Source organism: Sciurus carolinensis, chromosome 5, assembly GCF_902686445.1.
Source record: "Sciurus carolinensis chromosome 5, mSciCar1.2, whole genome shotgun sequence".
NCBI lineage: Eukaryota > Metazoa > Chordata > Mammalia > Rodentia > Sciuridae > Sciurus > Sciurus carolinensis.
The window spans coordinates 141863340-141877710 of NC_062217.1; the positions used below are offsets into that span (position 1 = coordinate 141863340).

The 14371-nt window shown below is 35.6% G+C and overlaps 2 protein-coding genes across 4 annotated transcripts in view; one reads left to right on the forward strand and one right to left on the reverse strand.

Annotated features, from left to right (window-relative positions):
* Plce1 (phospholipase C epsilon 1) overlaps positions 1-3122 on the forward strand; it is a 280344-nt gene extending 277222 nt beyond the window's left edge. For all 3 annotated transcript variants that reach the window (XM_047553007.1, XM_047553006.1, XM_047553008.1), the window contains exon 33: positions 1690-3122. The gene's annotated coding sequence lies outside the window, so the exon portion shown is untranslated. The remainder of the gene's footprint in view (positions 1-1689) is intronic.
* A 4900-nt stretch (positions 3123-8022) lies between these two features.
* The window catches only part of Noc3l (NOC3 like DNA replication regulator), a 32766-nt gene continuing 26417 nt past the window's right edge, over positions 8023-14371 (reverse strand). Inside the window, exons 17-21 of the mRNA XM_047553364.1 lie at positions 13959-14140; positions 12586-12714; positions 11865-11962; positions 8974-9058; positions 8023-8634 (exon numbers count right to left, since the gene is read on the reverse strand). Of these exons, the coding sequence (XP_047409320.1) occupies positions 8506-8634; positions 8974-9058; positions 11865-11962; positions 12586-12714; positions 13959-14140 (623 nt within the window). The 3' untranslated portion in view covers positions 8023-8505. The remainder of the gene's footprint in view (positions 8635-8973; positions 9059-11864; positions 11963-12585; positions 12715-13958; positions 14141-14371) is intronic.

Below are 14371 nucleotides of genomic sequence, written 5' to 3' on the forward strand. Positions count from 1 at the left end.
GTTCGATTCCCAGCACCAAAAAAAAAAAAAAACAAAAAAAGAATTCACTGATACATCTCGATAGAACCAAACTGGATTTACAACAGCTCAAAAGAAAGCACAATGCATTAAGAGCCTATTTCTATATTTGAGGAGCATCTTCCAAAATAACTGGTGCCCCAGACTACACTTGTAAAACTCTTCAAAATAAGAAGCAAGGCTAAATACAGGATATGGCCTCCATCAAAATATCTGCATATCCATCTATTCCAAGAGAGTCTGGTTGTTAAGGTTTGTATTTAAGGACTCAGAAAGAAATCCCACAACTATGGCAGCAATCCACATCACAGCACCAGATAATCTCTGAGGAGGTTCAGAACTTTATCTCTTGAGAAACTTCTGGTATCTCAAATTTTAAAGTTCCAGACTCGCTTTCTTTTATGCCCCAATGTTGCTGAAGCAATCAGTGCCTCAACTAAGAGCTTGCCAAGTGAGCTTTAGAACTAGGCACCAATGTTGAGTCTCTCAAACTTAGAAAATAACTAACCATAAGAGCAGTGATCAAAATTCAAAATATTGTTTCTATATCCAGAATTTAACACCAAGTACAGATGTAATAATGTCACATCACCTCTATAATTCCTATAATGAGAGTGAAATTTCACCAAGACTCATTAATCTGTCATAAAGGTACTACTCTATATTTAAGTAGCCCTCTGTGTACTCCAAGATTGCACTGTGTACCTAAAAATACAACTACTGGAAATTTGACTTAAGAGTAACATGCACACCACATAAACATGACTAATTGCTTATATTTTAGGAGTGAGGAAGAGAGTGATAGTGATTCAGATGATTGCCTTTGTATTCAATTTTCCTGCAGCAAGCAGACATTTTGAATCATTTAGTCGACTTCACAACTTTGTTTAAAGTTAGGGAAGCTTTCTTTATAAATAGCAATAGATGCAACAATGAGAATTTACATCGCACAGACCTCCTCTATGATGATGTTCCCAGGAAAGAGTATGTGTATTAAAAAAAAATGGTGGGGCTCTTTCTTTATACAGGCTCATAAGAAAATGTTTGGTATTTCTGCCACTTATTCTGGTGACATAGTTCACATTATTTGTTCTAAACAACATCCACATCTAAAGTTTCAATAATCATCATCTAAGAACTTGTAAAGTATATTCATCTTACTCTTCTCTGAAATAATAGATGCACAATTAAAAGAATTTCACCTTTTCTCAAAAGTTGAACAATGTATTTGAGCTAAAAAGTTTTGTATTTTTTTTTTTTCTCTCCCTAAAGAACAGTGTTCCAGGCCAGAAAGGGCCTAATGTTTTGCTTCCTAAGAACATCATATTCAGACACTATATGTTTAGCTGGGTCGGTGGCACATGCCTATAATCCCAGTAACTAGGAAGGCAGAGGTAGGAGTTTAAGGACAGTCTCAGAATTTACCAAGATTCTGTCTCAAAATTTTTAAAAATTAAAAATAAAAGGATTAGGGATATAGCTCAATGGTAAAGCACCCCTGGGTTCCCATTCTCCCCCAATCACTGCATTCATAGGAAACAGACTGTCCCCCAAACTCAGCCACCAGAGTTGTAGGTTTCTGTTGACTGAACTATGAACCCTTATTAGGTTATAAATGTTTTTGCATCTTCATTTTTAATATCTAATAAGCCCATGTATGCAACATTACAGGTGAAGACCTATCGGCAAGAAGTCAAAGTCAAGAACAAACACGGTGGAAAGAAATATAAAAATATAATTTATTTTCACTAGACTTAAACTGGAAATCGATGATTTATGAACTGCAGCCTTCTTCACACAAGATGTGAAGTCCGTAATGAGGACAAGATGGCACGAGGCTAGAAGCTACGAACCAATTTACTGATGAATGAAGCAAAGAAGCCCAGGGAATTGTTGTTTTATAAATGTTGGCAGTTGGGAAAACCATTCCGAGGCTTGCAATTATTGACTTAGAGCAAGGGCCAGAAAACTGTCGGTAAAGGGTCACATAATAAATATTTTAGGGTTGAGGGTTATATGGCCTCTGTTGCAACTACTCAGCTTTTGCCACTGTAGTGCAAAAGCAGCCACCGACAAATAAGTACATGAATAAGCATGGCTGCATTCCAATAAAACTTTATTTATGAACACTGAAATTGGAATTTCATATAATTTTCACATATCACAAATATGGGCGTGATTTTTTTTTCAACCACTTAAACAAGTAAAAACTATTATAAGTTCAAGGGCCATACAAAAAAAAGTGGCAGGCTGGATTTGGCCCAAGGGCCAGAGTGTGCCAACCCAACTTAGAGAACTGGGAACAGGAGGCACAGAGGTCTGGAAACAAGAAAACTAGTTTAGCCATGTGTTTTATGACTGAGAAGTGGGAGCTTTTGGGCATTGCAAATGTAAATATGTCCTATAACATAAGATTCATTAAAAGTAACTCAACTTAGTTCCTATATTGTGTGCTATTGTGCACTCTTCTTCAGGATTTCTCTTTACATGTAGAAACATTTTTTAAAGGTTATTGCTCATATATTCACAGATTATTCCATTTTTGGTTTTCACAGAATGAATTTAGGATGATGTATAATTTAATATCTACTGAGTCGTGGTGTATTAACAAGAAACCTAACCATTTTTTAAAAGCAAAAGCAGATTGAGTTGGGGTTTGAGGTAGATTTATTTATTTTGCAAGGTTTGTACTGACACTGTACTTATATATTTATTAGACATAGCTTTCTTGATGTGGCTATGACTTAGAAGCATTAGTGGTTCTATCTCACTATTTGAAGACAAACTGCCTAAAAAAAAATGTACACTCAGAACATCTGAGACAGGCTAGACTCCCATGAAAAATAGCTTTGTTTCTGATTAACTAAAGAGCTATTGATCCTAGTATTACTTGGCATTTAATGTGAATTATTTTTAAAACCTTGCTGTACAAAATTATCAGCTAAGTATAATGGATTCTTCTCATTCTTAGTATGAAGCAAACTATGACTTCAAAAATGAAATGTTTCTCTAAAGTAAAACCCAAACTTTACCTTTCCATTGGTTTCATTAAATTTTAAGACTTTTTTTCAAATTATAAACACATGAAAAATCCTAACCTTCGCTGTGAGACTTTTTTTTTACTAATTTTAAAAATGAATAAAACAATCCCCGGGCTGGGGAGATAGCTCAGCTGGTAGAGTGCTTGCCTCGCAAGCACAAGGCCCTGAGTTCGATCCCCAGTACCGCAAAAAAAAAAAAAAAAAAAAAAAAAAAAAAAAAAAAAACAATCCCCAACTTTTTGCATATTCTAAAAATAGAAGTGTCAAAAATACACCATACAGCTTTCATGTCATTGTAAGTTCTTACTGAACCACCATTCTCTTGCCAACAGAATTCGAGCTGCTACAGTTTGATATAGTTTGTACAGTGCTACAGGTTTCCTTTTAAATCAAGTAACCAGTCTGTAACAAATGCACAGTACTGTCCCATTTTTTAAAATATCCCGGAAACATTTTATCAAGTCTCTAGAAACTAGTAGCCAAGTAGTTTGGCTTACCATGGGTTGACAATTGAATTACTGGCCTAACTGACTAGAACCAAAATGAAAACTGCAGGATAATGAGATTGAGAAACAAAGCAAGACTGGCCTTTCTAGGCTTTTCATTTGGTTTTGATGCTTGCTAAGCTCTGCCCATCCCACACCACCCCCATGGCCTTTAACATAATTGTCGATTTGGTTGCAGCACAAATAGAAATTTAACCCTGAGACTAAATGTGAGACTGGGTTGTCTATTAGCAAGTAGAGAACCCAGTCTGTTGCCTGTGTTGCATTCCAACCTGGTTGTATACTTCCATCTTGAGGTTAAGGTTCATACTTCCTTGGGACTTTATGAAGGACACATTGCTTAAAAATGTAAAGGGCAAGGCCCTGTTCAATCCCCAGCACCACCAAAGAAGAAGAAAAAAAATGTAAAGGGCTTATTCTACTATAGTCATGTGTTACTCAACAATGGGGTTAAATTCCAAGAAATGCATTATTAGGTGATTTCATCATTGTGCAAACCTCAGAGTGTGCTTACACAAACTAAGATGGCATTAGGCAATAGGAATTTTTTAACTCCAATATAACCTTATGGGACCACTACCCCATCACATGACACCCACACAATGGTCCACTATTGACCAAAATGTCTTTATAATTATATGACTGCATTATAATAGACTAGCACAACCTGGTATTTGTCAGAAATATGTAATTTTTATTTAGATCTTATTTGAATTATACAGCTAGATTTAGGGATGTAGCTTAGTGGTAAAGCACTTGTAGAGCATACATGAGGCCCTGGGTTTAATCTCTATCACATTGAAAAAAGAAAAAAGAAAAGGCATGTGTGAATTATATAGCCATATCAGTATATTAAATGAAATAAATCATCACATTATTCAGAATGCATCTAAAATCACCACTAGGACTATACCCACTACCATTTTATACTTAGGCTACAAGAAATTTGGGTAGCAAACTCTTTATCAGTAAAATTGATATGGAAAATAATATAGATTTGCAAGCTACTTTTATTACAATATTTTAAAAGTCTTCACTAAAAGTGAAAAGAATTGTCACTGTTAGGTACCAACTTAAAAAAAATGACAATAAAGGATTTAAGTAAGAATGTAGTATGTCCTGTGATGCTGGAAGGAAGATTATCTTCTTCTAAGTCACCTATTCATTTGGAATTGGTTGTTTTTCAAGAGAATATAAGATTCCTAGAGGTGTTAAAGAATTAGGCATAGAAAAAAAAAAAAAAAAAGAATCAGGCATAGTAGGGAATAAATCTGCAGGGAGTAACAATACTGTCTGGGCAGAAAGTGTCCTTTAGAGGGAAAGCCTCTTCACATGTCATCCATAGCAAGTACAACCTATTTACAGATTCTTTCTCCAGTTGGGGATAAATATGGAGTCTGGAGTAAACAAAAATGCAATTACAAGTTCCTTGTTTTTAATCAAACTGGGTTTCATAAATATCTCCCATCGTGATGGCTCTGAAGACACTGTAGGCTCATGAGTGAAAGTGAACCCCTTTTGATATATACCAGTTTCCCTTTTTTAACTACATCTTCCTCTTCTACTGTTCTCCACTCTTTCCACAATCTCTGTAGATCTCTCTTCTGCTCAGATACCACAGGCCTTGTTTAATTCTTAAAAGGAATCAGGAATTGCTTACTGGTCCATTAAAACTGAATTACCTCTAAAACACAAAGTTCCACAAGTATGTTCCCAAACCAATAAAGAATACAATTGTCCTGGCTGGTGTTTGTCTTGGCAGAGTAAGGCAGTCTACTGGGAAAGTGCTCTCACGGTGGCGATCTCTACCCCTTTAGTTGCTTCTCTTGTATCACCACTAAGGACCTAGGCCCCAAAATAAGTTATCAGAGAGAAAAGGGAGACACTACCACTTGAAGAAAGTTCAGACTTAGGTCATTTCCATGATCCATTAAACATTTTTATGTGTTCTCTGCTATCTTTATGTATCAACTTCCTAAAAACAAACATTGACTGATGGCTAAGGATTCTGACATACAAACACCTGAAATATTTTTGAAATACACATTGGATCTCCATGATCATTAAGACATTAAGTCTCTTGGATTCAAAACTTACTATGCTTAAGCCTGCCATCAAACACCTCTGAGACCATCCTTATGTCAGATGACACAGGTATTAAATAACTTATTCTGACACAGAATTGGGTACTGCTACATTTTTTAAAAAGTGTTGTGCGAATGACTTGACTCGGCATGAAAAGTAATGGAAGAATGAGTCTGTCTTGTACCCATTATTATTCCATCTGACTTCTTAGTGTCTAGCACAGTGCTAAGCACATAGTGAGTGCTCAGTTTTATTTAAAAAACAACAACAACAAAAAAGTAGGGATGTAGCTTAGGTGTGTGTATGACTACTGTGACACTTAGCTTCAAAAAATGAAACTCACTGATAAGTTTATGTTAATGCACAAATATATTTCATACCCAAATTCATACAAGATATTCAAATACTGGATGTACAATCATCTGTAACTGACTATACAAATACATAAATAAGAAAGCAAACATGAAAGAGTCACTGAATTCCCGCTTTAAAAGTGATTTTTCACCTACAGTTTCTGCTGCCAAAGCCAAGTATAAATGTATTTTTATGTTTAAAAAATAAATAGTTTTACATGTATCGGTCACTTGTGCTCTGATGGGGACAGAAACCCTTCTTGTCCACAGAAATATTTATATTATTCATTTGTATCTAAGTGGGGGTTATAAGCAAATATTTACATGCCAAAACATACCTTCCTTATCATTAACAAGCCTTTAAAATTTGACCTCAGAAATACTTTTCAGGGCTGGGGAGATAGCTCAGTTAGTAGAGTGCTCACCTCACAAGCACAAGGCCCTGGGTTCAATCCCCAGCACCACCAAAAAAAAAGAAAAAAAAAAAAAAGAAAAGAAAGAAATACTTTTCAAATTACATAATAGCTTAAAAGACTGATATGAAAACAGGGTGTGGTAGACCATATCTGTAAACCCAGTTATTCGTGACACTGAGACAGGAGGTTCACAAGTTCAAGCCCAGCTTAGACAACTTAATGAGACCCTATCTCAAAATACAATTTCAATAAAAAGGTTGGACATGGGGCTGGGGTTGTGGCTCAGTGGTAGAGCACTTGCCTAGCATGTTTGAGGCACTGGGTTCGATCCTCAGAACCACATAAAAAATATATAGAAGTAAAATAAAGTTATAAAAAAACAAGAACTGAACATGTAGCTGAGTGGTAGAGTACTTGCCCAGCATGTGTGAGGCACTGGGCTCAATCCCCAGTACTGGGGTGGGATTGTGGGGACGACTGACATGCACATTTAAGCTGATATCCACACTCTTGCTGCAGAAATGGCAAAGGAATTTTTCAATTTTCATTTATTTCATGAAAAAGAAACTATAAGTTCCACACCAAAGTAACAAGTTTTTATGGTTCCGAGGCAATGAGAGATCTACTTAGTTGGGCTAGTATCCTTTTTAAAAAAAATTCTCACATCAAAAACAGGAAACAGAGAAAACCGCTAATTTATTCAACTATTAACAGTAGAAAATATTTACACGCTGGCCACAGAAACATATTTCATAGGCCATTGCTAGAATATGAAAATAGCTGACAATAGCTGTTACATAAAATACTGCTTTACAGTTATATTCATTAATAATATGCCTGTTACCTGTATTTTAAAAGGCCTTAGCTGGATACCCTTTGTCTCTAAAACAAGATGGAGAGTCCTAGGCTGGGTTCTTCCCTCCTGGAGCAGTCCTTCCCACAACACCCTCCAGGGCAGGTCAGGAAACACACACAACTTCAAAGTACTAGGATTACATTCAAACTTCCTTTGAAAGTAGACATAATAAACACTCATCCTTTTTATAAAAGGCCAAATTAGGTTACTTCTTGAAGTGAGCCAATGAACCTGAGCCCACTTTCAAGCTATTTTTGTTCTTTCCTCAAAAATCTACATACAATATATACTCACTCAAATTTAGAATGTTTTTTATTTCCACCTATAGTATTGTAGTAACAATAATATTTAGTTTTTAAAATATTTAGTTATAGGGAGTAGCTAAATGGTAAAAAACATTCTCAGTCTTAATCGTCCTATGCTTTATGCCCTAATTTTAATATAGAAACTGAATTTCAGTAATATCTAACCCAGAGATTTTGTGTGTGAGTGTGGTGCTAGGGATTGAACCCAGAGCCTCCTGCAGGTTAGGCTCACATTCCACCACTGATCTACATTATCAGCCCCAAAGATTATTTTAAAAACTAACATAAGCTGGGTCTGGTGGTGCATGCCTATAATCCCAGCAGTTTGGGAGGTTGAGACAAGAGGATCCCAAGTTCAATGCTAGCCTCAGCAACTTAGCGAGGCCCTAAACAACTTACTGAAACCCTGTTTCTAAGTAAAAAAATGTAAAAAAGGCTGGGAATGTGGCTTAGTGAGTAGTTAAGCACCACTGGGTCAATCCTGGTACCAAAAAACAAAAACAAAAACAAAAACAAAACAAAACTAACTTAATATGTACATTAAGTTTTAAAAAGAAACTTCCAAATATTGGGAGGAAAAAAGGCTTTCAAATCTTTCTTTTTAAAAATATTTTTAATTGTAGATGGACACAATACCTTTATTTTATTTATTTATATGTGGTGCTGAGGATGAAACCCAGTCAGTCCCTCACATGTGCTAGGCAAGCACTCTACCACTGAGCTACAGCCCAAGCCCTCTTCTTTCTTAATGACATTAACAGTTTCATAATTGGGGCACAGCCTTGTATCATGCAAAGGGTAATTCTTCCTCTTCCTAATCATTCTTGGGAAGTTTTCCTTGTACAAGAAGAAAATTTCCTAAGTCAACAACTTATCTTAACCACATACAAATATACAAGAAGTCCACTGACTCTTCATTTTTGTGCTACCGTAATGATGTTTTCAAATATTTGGTGAAATCCAGAGGTGACTGAATGGCAACTTCACTGCAATGTCTTTTGACTAGTTGATTTAAATCTTCATTCAAAAATGAATCCCCTTGTAAAAATTTATCCTGGAAAAAAGATTAAAATATGAGTTAAAAGTTACTTATGCTATTAAGTAAAATCCAAGCTGTGAGCAAAGCTAAAAATAACAACAGCTGATACCAACAAATAAAATATAATAATGAAAGATGTTTGGTCACGTCAAAGATATATCCTGTATCAAGAGAAGCAGTCTCACTGACCATCTCTATAAAATTCAAAACCCAAACATCCATCCTACAATCAACTCTTAAACATGAAAAAACAAAAACCTACAAAACAATTAAGCAAGCTAAAGGTTAAAGTAATTAAAAGACATGCACGTTTTTGTTTTTTCTTTAAAAAAAAAAAATGAAAGTATCAACTACCTTCTTTTGGGGGTTTGATGATTCAACAGGAGGATTGAAAGTCATTGCTGCCATGCTGTAAGTCTCAAACAGTTCAACTGCAGATCTATAAAGACAAATGTAGGAAATATAGGTAATGTCAGTTATGAACCTGAAAATAGATTGTACAAAAAGAACAAAACCAACCAAACAACTCACTAGCTTAAAATAAATCCTAAATTCCCAGATAATGTCAACATTATCCAACTAATCCATCTCAGGGAAGTCTAGTATATATTTAGAAATGCAGGAATGAAGCACAGAGGAAAAACTAAGCAGAAGACTTCCAGCTCAGTGTAATCAATTTCCAACTCAACCAGTTACATGAACAAGAAGCAGTTAAATCTAAATCACTGGAACCAGAAAGTGGAGCATGGTGTTATCCCCCACAGACTTCAAATAAAGCTCAACTCTTCAGCTGTTGATCTGGATGAAAAACAAGGACAGGACATTCAAGACAGAAAACATATCTATAATCCATGTCATGTAAGTGAACCCTTACTGACTTGAAGTTAATTCACTTTCCCCAAAGGAGACATGAAATGGCCCATAAAGTCCAATTAAGCTCACACCCAATCTCTTCTCCAGAAAAGCGCCACATATGTATCTCCTTTCAGAAACCTTCAGGATAAACCCAATCCTCATCTTCCTCCAGAAAAGGAAAACTGGTATTAAAGAGGAAAATGTTGAGGATCGCTAATGAAAATATAACAAAATGATCATTAAAAAGAAAGAATAACAAAGAATTTTCTCTTTTTTCCTACTTCTAAAATATAAGGCTAAGGGATGAGAGATAGGGGCTGTTGGGAAGTAAGAAGGAAGAAAAAGATAAATGGACATTATTTAATACAGTCAAAGATTATCTTAGCCAGAAGGAAAGAGTTTATGAAACCCTTGTAGAGGGAATAGTAACTTGACTGTTGATACTGCCATGTAAAAATACAGGCCAAAGTCACCACGTCTAATATCTCAGAAGTTGAAAATGTTAAAGGTGAATTCTTCCAATATTCAAAAGACAGCAACTAATTCAATTTTGTTCAAACTCTGGAAAGTCTGAGCTGCAGGTCACCTGTAATATCTGAATTAAGGAAATCAGAAGGCTAGCTTGGTGTGAGGGTGCATGCCTGTATTCCCAGCAGTTTGAAAAGCTGAGACAAGAAATTTTGCAAGTTCAAGACCAGCCTCAGCAACTTAGCAAAGCCAAAAGAAGCTTAGCAAGATCCTGTCTCAAAATAAAACAGTAAAAAGGCCTGGGGATGTAGCTTAGTGAGAAAGACTCCCTGGGTTCATTCCCTAGTACCAAAAAGAAAGAAAAAGAAAGAAAGAAAGAAAAAAAATTTGTTAATTTTTTAACAAAAGCTTACAGGGGAGAAAATCTATAGCAAAACAACAAACAGCAAAATGTTAATTCTAAATACTGGAGACACTGTAAAGTACTATGGATTTAATGTTTCCCCTGCAAAATTCAGGTATCAAAACTTAATGGCCAACATGATAGTATTGAGATAGGCTGATAAGGAAATGAGGGATTGATGGCTCCTAATCGATGCTTTCTCACAGCCTCTGCATAGCTTGCCCTTCCTCCACTCCTCCATAGGATGCAACAAGGCCCCAGGTCAGACAATGGAAGTTGCCAGTGCCATATCTTGGACTTCCCAGTCTCCAGAACTTGGGAAAATAAATTTCTGTTCTTTATATATTACTCAGTATCATATATTTTTCTAAAGCAGGCATAAATGAACTAAGACAAAAATAGCTACCATTTTCTCTCCTATTCTGTATAACTGAAATATTTCCTAACAACTTTGGAATATTTCCAAAATACAATATTGGAGGAAAAGAAACTTCATTTAGGAGACCATTTTCCCATCTAGAAGCACAGAGTGGATGCTAGAAGTACCCATCTGAGCTTCTTATAGATTAAAAGGTACCCTTGGGAGATGAGACTACTGTCTTTCTGGGTGGCAGTATTCCAAAACACCTCTTTTATCACTTTCCTCATTTTCTCCATTTTCTACCATAGCAGAATCACTTAAAAAAAGAAGAAGAAGAGAGTATGCAATGCAGCTCAGTGCACTAATAAGGTTCTGGGCTGGATCCCCAGCACTGGGGGTAAAAAAAAAAAAAAGAAGGAAGCTCACTCTGATTAGACTTTTCACTACACTATTCTTATAACTTTTCTATGTGTGAAACTTTTCAGGATATTAAAAAAAAAAAAAAAATTTTAAGTCCTTATCCAAACAAAAATCACAGCCAGCATACTTTTTCACTGATTTATGCAGAATTGAGGATTGAACCCAGGCCTCACGCATGTTAAGCAAATTCTTACCCCTGAGGTACACTCCCAGTCCCTTTTTTATTTTTTTTTTAATTTTTGAGACAAGGTCTCACTAAGTAGTCCAGGCTGGCCTTAAACTTATAATATTCCTGCCTTAGCCTCCTGAGTCAGCATGTTTTCTCTGTAGAACAATTCAGGAATATGAAGTGAGACAAAAACCTGACCCCCAACTTGCACTTAACATTTTATAATCTAGTACTTTATAGTATAGACTTTTTTTTTTTTTTTTTTTTTTTTTTGCGGTGCTGGGGATCGAACCCAACTGAGCTATCTCCCCAGCCCTCTAGTATAGACTTTTTAAAGTAAATAGCTAACAGATGAATTTTGGTAGTTTTCTTTTTTCTAATTTTTCTCCTGAAGTACTGGGGATCAAATCCAGGGCCTTGAATGTGCTAGCAGGCAAGTGCTCTACCACTAATCTTCATTTCAAGCCTCTGGATTTTGTAGTCTTACAATAAAGCAATGTTCTGGATTCAATCTCTCACAATGCAAAGAAAACATAAAAGAAAAAGAACAAAGTAATGCTAAATATTACCTTCGGCTCAACTCTGGTTTGAGTGCTTCAGAGCCTTCAGAAGGTGCTCCAGCAATCAGATGAGCTGCAAATCTCTTCACGATGGGATGGTAATGTCTCTGAAGAGGAAAACAGGACATTTTGCACAGGTCAGTACTTTAGAAAACACTAGCTGCAACAAAGATTTTCTTTAATAAAACCAAAAAATCTTTAAAAAAAAAAAAAACAAAACCCACATATGTGTAAGTAATTTATTAGAACCACATGCCTACAGAAAGAATATTATTTTTGCTCACAGAACAAAACACAAATCTGTTTGGTGACCAAGATACCAGTGACATAGTTTAGTCTTGCTTTTACAGTATAAAAAAATATTAAAAAGTAATTCCTATTTCTGAATGCTTACCTGATACTCCTATATTCACAAGGCTCACTCTAATGCTTTCTGTACAGCAGGACCAAGGACATTGTAGGACATAGGTGAAATCATGAAATGTGGCCTACTAAAGTATCTCTAGATAAGATCCAATACAAAAACTGTCATTATTTTCTTTTGCCTTAGAGAATGTACCTCAACAAATTAAAGAATAGCAAGAGCAAAATAGCAATATTAAAATAGGAATTCTAAAAGAGATATTTCCCAGAACAAAATATAGTAAGTCCTCTGACAATAGTAACTATTTGAGGAAACTGAAAAATTATAGCTCACAAAAGAAGAAAAAATAAACAGGGCCACTCTTACCCGGAGTGCATGCAATTCCCACAGAGCAGTGTTCTGAGCATTGCAGTACTCGGGCTCATCCAACTCAGGGAGGAAAACCCCACTTCCCTGAGATTCGTTGTCAAGCAGTAGATCTGTTTTTGGGAAAGTCTACAGAAAAATCACATTAAAAAGGAGAATTAATAAATTAATATTGTTACTTTAAAGAATCTCATTTGTCTGTACTCGAGTTTCATTTGAATTTGTGGCTGTCTAAGAGTACAAGCATAAGGTCTTTAATAAGAAATCATTTAAGTTTTTATAGAAAGAGAAAAAAATTACAAAAAGAATGTCTTGTTTTGAAAAGAAATTGTCCTGCAAAAGAAAACAGAATATTCTTTCTATTCTCCAACCACATTTAAGACTTACAAAAATACAACCAATACACATATATTCAATACAGCATCACTGTTAACAGTAGTAATAATGGTAACTTATGTTCATCAAGAAAACTACAAAGAAGTATAAAAGACTACCTAAATTTGGATGCCACTTCTAACACTTAAGAGTAGTGTCATTTTAAAAAAGGTACTCTCTGGACTTGTTTTACCACCTATAAAATGGAAATGATAAGAGCAGCTACCTCAGAGTCATAAAAGTTAAGTGAATCAGGGGCTGGGGAGATAGCTCAGCTGGTAGAGTGCTTGCCTCGCAAGCACAAGGCCCTGAGTTTGATCCCCAGTACCACAAAAAAAAAAAAAAAAAAAAAAAAGTTAAGTGAATCAATATTTGTAAAGCATTTATAAAAGTAGCAGGCACATAGTAAGAACTATATAAGTCTTTGTTAAAGAACTAAAGAAACCTTAATTATTAAAGAGATAAAGTGGGAATATTTATACTGTATCCATTACCATTTTTCTAAAAAAAGTGTATCCATAATCCCCTTAATCTCCTTTCCATTAAAAAAAAAAATCATTGGTTTTTGTGTGCAGTACAAGTACTTACACATAAATTTTAAAAAGTCTACAGGATGGATACACACCTAGTGATAAAAATGATACCTCTGAGAAGCGTCAGCAGATACAAAATCCTTTCCGTATGTAATTTTATGTACTTCTTTTATCACCTGATCTTGTTACAAGTGTGAATTATCTTTCTTCTCTGACTTTTTTAATAAAACAGGGTCTCTCTGTGTTGCCCAGGTTGGCCTCAAACTCCTGGGCTCAAGCAATGCTCCCGCTTCCATGCTTCAATGTCCCAAGGAGCTAGGACTAGAGACATGGGCCACTACACCCAGGTGTGAATAACTTTTGAGGTTAAAATAATATAAGAGAGGAAAAAAGACATATCAAACAAACAAAATGTCACTGCGGTATTATAAGAACTCAGCTCTCCTCATTTGTATCAGTACTTACATGCATTAATATTCTGATAGTTGCTAAAATGCCAATGCTTGAATTTGGAAGAACCTGAAGAGCAAGGGTACAAAGACGCTTGATGAAGGCAAGAGCTCGCTGCTGAGAAACTTGCTTTCTGCGCTTGGTTAGCATGACATCAAGGCACTGAAGTACAATCTCAACACTTTCATTAGTAGCACCTAAAACACAGATACATTCTTCAGGGCTCTTCTCATTACTTTTTCATTATGCAACTTCACTGAACTCCAGAAAAAACAACTAAAATCAAGATGAATTGCTATACCCGTTCCAAATCACTTCCTTAACCAACGAAGAAGTACTATACTGCTAAGAGACACAGAAGTCTGTACTGACCGCATTTCCAATCAATACCAAAAGTTTGGGAGGATTTTAAGTTCGAGACCAGCCTC